Genomic DNA, 9,508 nt, shown 5'->3' with positions numbered 1-9,508 from the left:
CTCTACTGAAATATTGCTGATCTGAGCCAATGGTGTTGTTTTGGATGAGTTTTTTTTGTTACTGAATAGAATCAATGTTGCCACTTGGGCTGAAGGAGAGTGTTTATGATGCCCTTTGATGCTAAACTCATATGACCTACATCAGCCAGGCCTGAAGCATAGCACATAACCATCTGTTCACAATGCTGGTCCTTGAAGATTTAATGGTGAAAAAACATTCCTGTTGTGGTGGTGGAATAACAAGAGCTTCAACATAGACTACAAATCAATAATGGAAAGTAAGAAGGGGATTTTTAAATTATAAATCATGTAAAAAGTAGGGAAGAATAAACAAAGTACTTGCATCTTAAACAAAAACACCATGGGAGAGCAAGTAAAGAAATGTAAATAACAGAGAATAAGAGGTTAGGGAGGACAAAACAAAACAAAGTAACTTGAATCTTAAATAAGTGTTATAAAATGGTAGGTAAACAGTATTACAACTATTACATCTGTGAGGCCTGTGCCTTTCATTATCAGATAGGTATATATTTTTACCTTGTATTAATTACATGATACATTGATTCAGTAAATTTGCTTTATTACAGTGAAGGGCAAACTGATGTTGCACTTTAAATGCAGCAGGACCTTTGTAAACATTGGAAACTGCACTTCAAGTCCCAGACTACCTGTGAGAAAAACCACAGGAGGTTTACTAGTACTGTATAATTCTATTGCCAATACTCAACTGTTGACTTGTTTGAATGTTACTGTCAAGGTTTTTACCCTGTGAAAATCTGAGTTTAGTGATTAGGAAAGTTCCAAAAGTACACATTTTTAAACCAAGGATAAATAAAATATTTCTATTCTCAATGTCCACAATGTAATATCTAGTCATTTATTTTATTTGTTAACTCAGTAACATGATACCTAAATGAATGTGATCTATCACACTGGATCCACATTCATTAAATGTAATTTTTTCCCAGTTTCCTCTCCTCTACTTACCCCTTTCTCTTCTGAAGACACTGGGCTTTACACAGATATTGTGAACCTTCCAGAAACTCACCCAAGTGAGCAGTCTTTATTTGTTTGCCCGGATAGTAAGTGTTGGCAGGCTATTCCAACTTGGAGTGCATCAGAGTCAAACCTAATTCTATACTCAAATCCTACATAAACCTGTTATGAATATGCGTCAGGTACAGGAAACGCTTGTCCAGACAGCTTGGCCTCTTGCACACTTGGCAGGGAAACATAAAATCCTCCAAGGGAGCAGGTCTTAAAGGTCTGCAGGTCGCAATAAAGGTGAAGTTGTGATGGCGACAGAAATGTTGGCTAATTGTTCACAATGGTACAGCAGGGTGGGTAGGGAGGGGATAAGGCCAGGGCAGCAGTGTTCCAAGCTTTTGTTGGTCCTACGAAGAAAAGTTTAAAACTTACCTGACAGGGTCTCCCCTTCTGATCCGACAACTTTTACTGGCCTAAATGAAGAAAATGTGTAACACGTGTTAGAATCCCCTCCCAAATCGCCCGCCCTGTATCATTTGTCAAGTGGCATTTCGATACCGGCAGAATTCCTGCTTTGCCAGAAAGCACAAGGCCTCGTTTTGAACCGCACGTGCAAAATCACGTGGACTGACCCTTCGGCGGGAAATGCGAACTTAAAGGAAAACCCGCGCAACTTCGCGAGATTTCAACGTGTGGCGTCACAAAAGCTGCCGCGTGCGCAAGCAGCAGGTTGGTTTACTGAGTGTTCCGCGCGCAGAGACAGTTAGACTTTCACCATGGTGGCCAATTGTTGAGGGTCTTTTGGCAAATTGGGAATGGGGGGGACAGATGGCCAGCAAGATATCGCTTAACGTTGTTAGTTATTATTTGGTATTAATGGGCGTTTATAAATAACCCATGATTGTTGCGAAACTTACGAAGGGAAACGGTTTGTTTACGTCTTCGGTTTTGAGACTGTTGGAGACTCAATGTTGACGAAAAACCAAACAAAACTCAACAGATTCAGCAGGACAGGTGAGAAGTTGCTGCGTTATTTTAATCCCGTGGTGGTGGTGGTTGTTGAGTGTGCGTCTGGACATTTGTGTGAAATTATGCTTGGTTTTTATACACTGATCTTTGACAAAAGTCGTAACGTTTATGTGACTCTTGTAATTTTTAGATGACTGCTTTATCTTAACATTTGAAAACACTTATCTTAACATTTTTCAATCTTGAATCTCCTGCATGTTGGCTCTCTGCTCGAGTCACTACGTTTGGACCAGTTCTGTATGGATCATTTATGAGGACGCACTGAGACTATCCAGCAACCAGTATGCCTGCGGACACTTTCTAACCTTGTTTCTTGACATTTTTCATTCAACACATTTTCACACACAATTATAGGAGCGAACATAAAGTTTACAATTTTCCAGATCTAATCACCACAGTCTTGTGATGCGCCCTATTTTAAATTCCTGCATTTTCATACTCGTTTTTCTTTTCATTTCCTACCCTAATTCAATTGTCTTTGTCATTCTTTTAATAATTGGAATCTTGCCTGCCTTTTGTTTTTAATTCACATTCTTTATCCAAGTGCCATTTCCATAGGCTTTAATAGGGTTATAGAATGATCACAGAAGGAGGCCTTTTGGTCCATCCTGCCTATGCCAGCTCATTGAAAAAGCTATCCAATTAGTCCCACTCCCCTGCTCTTTTGCAATAGCCCTTCAAGTATTTATCCAATTCCCTCTTCAAAGTTATTATTGAATCTGTTTCCATCACCCTTTTCAGGCAGTGCATTCCAGATCATAACTCTAACAAAAAAAAATCTTCATGTTGCTCCTGATTGTTTTGCTAATTACCTTAAATCTGAGTCCTCTGGTTACTGACCCTTCTGCCACTGGAAACAGTTTCTCCTTATTTATTCAAAACCCTTAATGATTTTCAATGCCTCTATCAAACCTTCTCTATTCTAAGGAGAACAACCCTAGATTCTCTAGTCTCGCCATGTAGCTTAAAGCTTTCATCCTTGGTACCATTCTAGTAAATAATCTCTGCATCCTCTCTAAGGCCTTAACATCCTTCCTAAAGTGTAGTGCCCAGAATTGGACACACCACTCCAGCTGGGGCCCAACCAGTGTTCTATAAAGGTTTAGCATAACTTCCTTGCTTTTGTACTCTGCACCTATATTTAGAAAGCCAAGGATCCCATGCCTTTTTGACACCCTTCTCAACTTGTCCTGCCACTGTCAAAAACTTGTGTATGTACATCTCCAGGTCTCTGTTTCTGCACCCCCTTTAAAATTATACCATTTAGTTTATATTGCTTCTCCTCATTCTTCCAAGCAAAATTAATCATTTCACACTTCTCTACATTAAATTTCATCTGCCATGTGTCGGCACATTTCATCAGTCTATGTCCTCCTGAAATTTGTTACAACCCTCCTCACTGTTTACTACATTTGAGTTTCGTGTCTTCTGCAAACTTTGAAATCATGCCCTGTACACCAAGCACAGGTCATTGATATATATCAAAAAGAGCAGAGGCCCCAACACTGACCCCTGGGGGACACCACTGCACACTTCTCTCCAGTCTGAAACACAACTGTTCACCACTACTCTGTTTTCTGTCCCTTAGCCAATTTTGTAACTATGCAGCAACTGCTCCTTTAATCCCATGGGCTTTAATTTTGCTAACAATTCTATTATGTGGTACTTTATCAAATGCCTTTTGAAAGTTCGTATACACAACATCAACTGCCCTACCCTCATCAATCCTCTTACTTCATCAAAGATCTCAATCAAGTTAGTCAAACACGATTTGCCTTCAACAAATCCATGCTGGCTTTCACTTATTAACCCATATTTTTCCAAGTCCAAATCAATTTTGTCCCAGATTAATGTGTCTCAAAGTTTCCCCATCACTGATATTAGGCTGACTGGCCTGTAGTTGCTGGGTTTATCACTCTTCCTTTTTTGAACATGGGTGTAACATTTGCAATCCTCCAGTCCTCTGGCACCACTCCCATATCCAAGGACGATTGGAAGATTGTGGTCAGAGCCTCCGCAATTTCCATCCTTCCTTCAGCAACCTAGGATGCCTCCCATCTGGACCGAGTAACTTTCTACTTTGAGCGCTGCCACCCTTTTTAGTGTCTCTTTTTTATTTGTTCATGGGATGTGGGCATCACTGGCAAGGCCAGCATTTATTGCCCATCCCTAATTGCCCTTGAGAAGGTGGTGGTGAGCCGCCTTCTTGAGCCGCTGCAGTTCGCTTGGTGAAGGTTCTCCCACAGTGCTGTTAAGTAGTGAGTTCCAGGATTTTGACCCAGCGTCGATGAAGGAACGGCGATATATTTCCAAGTCAGGATGGTGTGTGACTTGGAGGGGAACGTGCAGGTGGTGGTGTTCCCATGTGCCTGCTGTCCTTGTCCTTCTTGGTGGTAGAGGCTGCGGGTTTGGGAGGTGCTGTTGAAGAAGCCTTGGCGAGTTGCTGTAGTGCATCCTGTAGATGGTACACACTGCAGCCATGGTGCACCGGTGGTGAAGGGAGTGAATGTTTAGGGTGGTGGATGGGGTGCCAATCAAGCGGGCTGCTTTGTCCTGGATGGTGGTTGAGCTTCTTGAGTGTTGTTGGAGCTGCACTCATCCAGGCTTGTGCAGAGTTTTCCATCACACTCCTGACTTGTGCCTTGTAGATGGTGGAAAGGCTTTGGGGAGCCAGGAGGTGAGTCACTCGCCACAGAATTCCCAGCCACTGACCTGCTCTCGTAGCCACTGTATTTATGTGGCTGGTCCAGTTCAGTTTCTGGTCAGTGGTGACCCCCAGGATGTTGATGATGGGGGGGATTAGGAGATGGTAATGCTGTTAAATGTCAAAGGGAGGTGGTTAGATTCACTCTTGTTGGAGATGGTCATTGCCTGGCACTTGTCTGGCACGAATGTTACTTGCCACTTATCAGCCCAAGCCTGGATGTTGTCCAAGTCTTGCTGCATGCGGGCAAGGACTGCTTCATTATCTGAGGGGTTGGGAATGGAACTGAATATTGTGTAATCATCAGCGACTATCCCCATTTCTGACCCTATGATGGAGGGAAGGTCATTGATAAAGCAGCTGAAGGTGGTTGGGCCTGGGACGCTGCCCTGAGGAGCTCCTGCAGCAATGTCCTGGGGCTGAGATGATTGGCCTCCAACAACCACTACCATCTTCCTTTGTGCTAGGTATAACTCCAGCCACTGGAGAGTTTTCCCCCTGATTCCCATTGACTTCAATTTTACTCGGGCTCCTTGGTGCCACACTCTGTCAAATGCTACCTTGACGTCAAGGGCAGTCACTTCCTCCTCACCTCTGGAATTCAGCTCTTTTGTCCATGTTTGGTCCAAGGCTGTAATGAGGTCTGGAGCCGAGTGGTCCTGGTGGAACACAGGTTATCTATTTTTATCCTACCGAATTGCTCTACTACCTTCTCCTTCACTGTGACATTGACAGTGTCCTCTTCTTTAGTGAATACAGATGCAAAGTGCTCATTTAGTACCTCTGCCTCCTCAAAAAGATTTCCCTTTTTTTGTCTTTAATCAGCCCCACCCTTTAACCATTTATATGTTTATAAAAGACTTTTGGGTTCCCTTTTTTATTTTATTTGCTAATCCATTCTCAGACAATCTCTTTGTCCCTCTTATTTCCTTTTTCAGTTCTCCCTTGTTCTTTTTGTATTCAGGTTGCTTCTCTGCTGAATTATGAACCTGACATTTATCATAAGCCTCCTTTTTCTGTTTCATTTTAATCTCTATATCTTTAGTCATCTAGGGAGCTCTAGCTTTGGATGCTCTTCCTTTCCCCCTAATAGGAATATGTCCAGTTTGTACCCAAACTATCTCTTATTTGAAGGCCTCCCATTGCACATTTATGGTTTTACCTGCCAATCTTTGATTCTGGGCCAGATACCTTTTCAACTCACTGATATTAGCCCTCCTCCAATTGAATATTTTCACATTTGATTTTTCCTTGTCCTTTTCCAACTCTAAGCCTAATGATGTTGTGATCACTGTTTCCCAAATGCTCTCCCACTGAAACATGCTCTACTTGCCTTACTTCATTTCCCAGAACTAGATCCAGCACTGCTTCCTTCCTTGTTGGGCTGGAAACATATTGTTCAAGAAAACTCTCTTGTACACATTTCAGAAATTCTGCTCTGCCCTCCCACCCCCCCCCCCCCCCACTTTGCCCTTTACACTGTTATTTTCCCAGACTACATCGGGATAATTAAAGTCCCCCATCATCACTACCCTAAAGTTCTAAAGGGTCTGAACAGAATTGGAAGAAATTTATTTTTAAGAATGTACACACTTGTCAATTGATTTCCCCTGGCATATTCTTAGGCAATTTGAGGCATGGGATCAGCGAGGGTTACGCATGTGCGAAGGCCGGAAAAGCAAGGCAGTCACCATGGCAAAAGGGTGGAATTACATGAAATTTGATTCATTATCCTACAGAGTACCTTGGGCAATTTTCACGCTCTGATATATCTGATATCCGTGACCTGCAGAAGTTTTAAAATAACACTAATTCAATCAATTTTATATGTTTCATACCTCATAACAAAATGTGTTTTGAAAGCAACGTATCAGTTTCATTGAGGAAAAAATATAGCGGTTGCTTAGTAAAATTTAAGTAGACTTTTCTGTGAATAGCCAGTCACTATTCTATGAATTATAAAAAATATTACAGAATTTCTAAAACATTAATACAGGTATTTGTAACCCAGAAACTCTGTCCTGCACATTTGGAGGGAACCCAAACGAGAATATCGTTTCTGAAAGGTGATAAGATTGACTGGAGAGTGGAAGGACACTGTCTCCACAAGAACAAATAAACACAGGGATGCCTTAATACATGTAAATTAGACCAAAAGAAAGGGTTCTAAACACAAAATTATGTACCTCCGAGCTTTTGGGCTTTCACATTGGAGTGGGAGGGGGTGGGTTTGGAAACAACAGGGTCAATTTCCCTGTCTACTCTGTGGTACCAGGAAGAGAGTGCATTCCTCTTGCAGCAACCTGAATCTGCCTGTATTTCTGGATTCAGGTTCTTTTTATATAGGCCAAACACTCCTTTGGTTCAATCCCTCAGATAGTGTGTGGACTGGTATCGGAACTTTTGGCTGTTGTCCTAGAAGATAACAGGGACTTATCATGAGACCAGTTGGCTACCTGCATCATTCCGATCCTCTGATTGGAGAGGGCCTAAGGCAGGACTTCTTGGTGCCCTGAATTTGCAGCACTTGGCCACAACTGTGAGTCTTTGCTGTTCTGTAAATGCCTTGGGTCCTACTGATTAGCTACTGTCAACAGAAGCAGGTCTATCCGCAAAACATCTTCCATGGATTTGTATGGGAAACTAACTAGATGAGTAACTAGGTGAGCATTTGTACAAGAATTGTTTTTCTGGGTTTCTTATGACATGTATATGAACAAATGTTAATTTTACCTGTAAATTCTCAACTGGTGGCACATTCAAGAAAGTGGTTCAAACCAACAGCACAATGTTTGGAGCGATCTGATTGTATCATTCTTCATTCATTGGTAGCTGCTGCTCTATGTCCAATTTTTTTTTTGTGATTCGTTTTTATTCTCGCATGCTCCTTTTGATTAGTATGTCACCTCCCTGTTCAGTTGTGATTTGTTGCTGTGTCATGAATATTGAATTGATCCAATTAGATACAAATGTGATTTAAAATATCATATCGAAAAGTGTGGACTGAAGTCTGACTCTGTTAATGTGAAGCCAAATTGTGACAGGGATGTGACAAAAACGTGTGCTGATGTACTGTTTTTAATACATTACTAGCTGATTTTGGTGGCATGGCTTATCGTGGGTTGGGGATATGATTTATTAATAATAGTACAGGCATTATGCTATATACTCACCATATATTATCAGGACTTCGATTTTCGAGTCTAAATAAGTCAAATTATGATTTGGCAAAGATTTTTATTGGTGTTTGGTGGAGCGAATTGCATAACTTTCAATTATTTTTTGAAAACTAACAAACACCATGCACCTACCTCCAATCTGGTATACTCTGCACCATCTTGCTATGTATCCTGGGCTTGGAAAAATATAAGTGAAAACTTAATTTTTCAAAAATCTATTAATTTAATAAAGGCCACTCATATGCAGTTTTCTTGAAAAAGTAGACAGAATTGTGGAATCCAATATAATCTATAACATATTGGTCTGGAATTTGCTGCAGTGGCGATATCGGCAACGAACACCATAAGTTAGACTTTTGTGCTCTCTGATCTTCCAGTGGCGAATTTACGCTATAATTTGCTGGAAAAATAATTAAAATACGTCGCAGTGAACGTGGCGGCAGATCGGGAGTGGCACAGCCAATGGATAGTTAAAATTTTATTTCGATTGTTTATTTCTGCTGGAATGTCAACCTAATTTGTTTAATTATATCCAGCAGCAAATTGCTATAAGATATAAACACATGTGATTGACATCTGAAAGTGATTTCAGAAGCAACACAGAAGAGGCAATTTCACAGTCTTTCAAGGATTACCCTACATTTTTTTATTACAGTATTTAAAAGTGAGAGAAATAAATATAAGTAACATTGCATTACATTAAACTGTCAAAAATGTGGTCTTTTTTTCTTGATCAGATTGATAAAGGCATTTAGAATTGAGATAGCAACTGTATTATAATGCCCAGAAGTGATGTTGCCTCTTTTAAACCCGTTTATGATTCCTGTTGCTCACCCCACCAGTGCCATTCCACAACGATCTAAGAGGAAGTGGCGATCTCGGTGGCTTTAATTCAGCAAACCCGATTATGGCATTGATTTTAATGGGGCGGAGCTATGATAATTAGCTTTTGAATTTTTTTTGGCGAGGGTGAGGGCAGAGCATTGTGAAAGTCTCAGGAAGTTTTGGTGTGGCGTAAGTAATGCCCTGAGTCACTCACACTCTACTATCCTGAAAGTAGGAACATAGGAACAGGAGTAGGCCATTCAGCCCCTCGTGCCTGCTCCGCCATTTGATAAGATCATGACTGATCTGTGATCTAACTCTATGTACCTGCCTTTGGCCCATATCCCTTAATACCTTTGGTTGCCAAAAAGCTATCTATCTCAGATTTAAATTTAGCAATTGAGCTAGTATCAATTGCCGTTTGCAGAAGAGAGCTAGTATCAATTGCCGTTTGCGGAAGTAGTAATGGTGTGCACCGTGGATACCCCATACTAAGTTTCCAGAAATTCCCAGTCCATTAAATTTGATATGTACGTTGCATGCTCCTTACTTGGGTGTTACCATTTTGTCATCTGAATAGATGGCACCTAGACAGAATTTTGCATTATTGGCCCAGAATTTGCTGTCAAAGTAATGATGAGGCTAATGGTGCTCACTGTTATTTGTGCGCATCTCACACTGCAACTTCAAGTAAGGGCAGATGCGCGCGCGGTTAAACACTGAAATCCAAAAGTTGCTGTTTGAGATGTGCCGTTCTGCTGTTAGCCTCGCAAAAACGGGATCG

General features: G+C 41.2%; 1 protein-coding gene across 5 annotated transcripts in view; it reads left to right on the top strand.

Annotated features, from left to right (window-relative positions):
* Nucleotides 1-1,750: 1,750 nt before the first annotated feature.
* The window catches only part of LOC137324995 (uncharacterized), a 97,390-nt gene continuing 89,632 nt past the window's right edge, over nt 1,751-9,508 (top strand). For all 5 annotated transcript variants that reach the window (XM_067989693.1, XM_067989691.1, XM_067989695.1 and 2 more), the window contains exon 1: nt 1,751-2,001. In XM_067989693.1, the coding sequence (XP_067845794.1) occupies nt 1,956-2,001 (46 nt within the window). In that variant the 5' untranslated portion in view covers nt 1,751-1,955. The remainder of the gene's footprint in view (nt 2,002-9,508) is intronic.

This window comes from Heptranchias perlo, chromosome 9, assembly GCF_035084215.1.
Source record: "Heptranchias perlo isolate sHepPer1 chromosome 9, sHepPer1.hap1, whole genome shotgun sequence".
NCBI classification, from domain to species: domain Eukaryota; kingdom Metazoa; phylum Chordata; class Chondrichthyes; order Hexanchiformes; family Hexanchidae; genus Heptranchias; species Heptranchias perlo.
The sequence above is the reverse complement of the archived record's forward strand: the minus strand, read 5'-3'. Positions and strand labels throughout refer to the sequence as shown.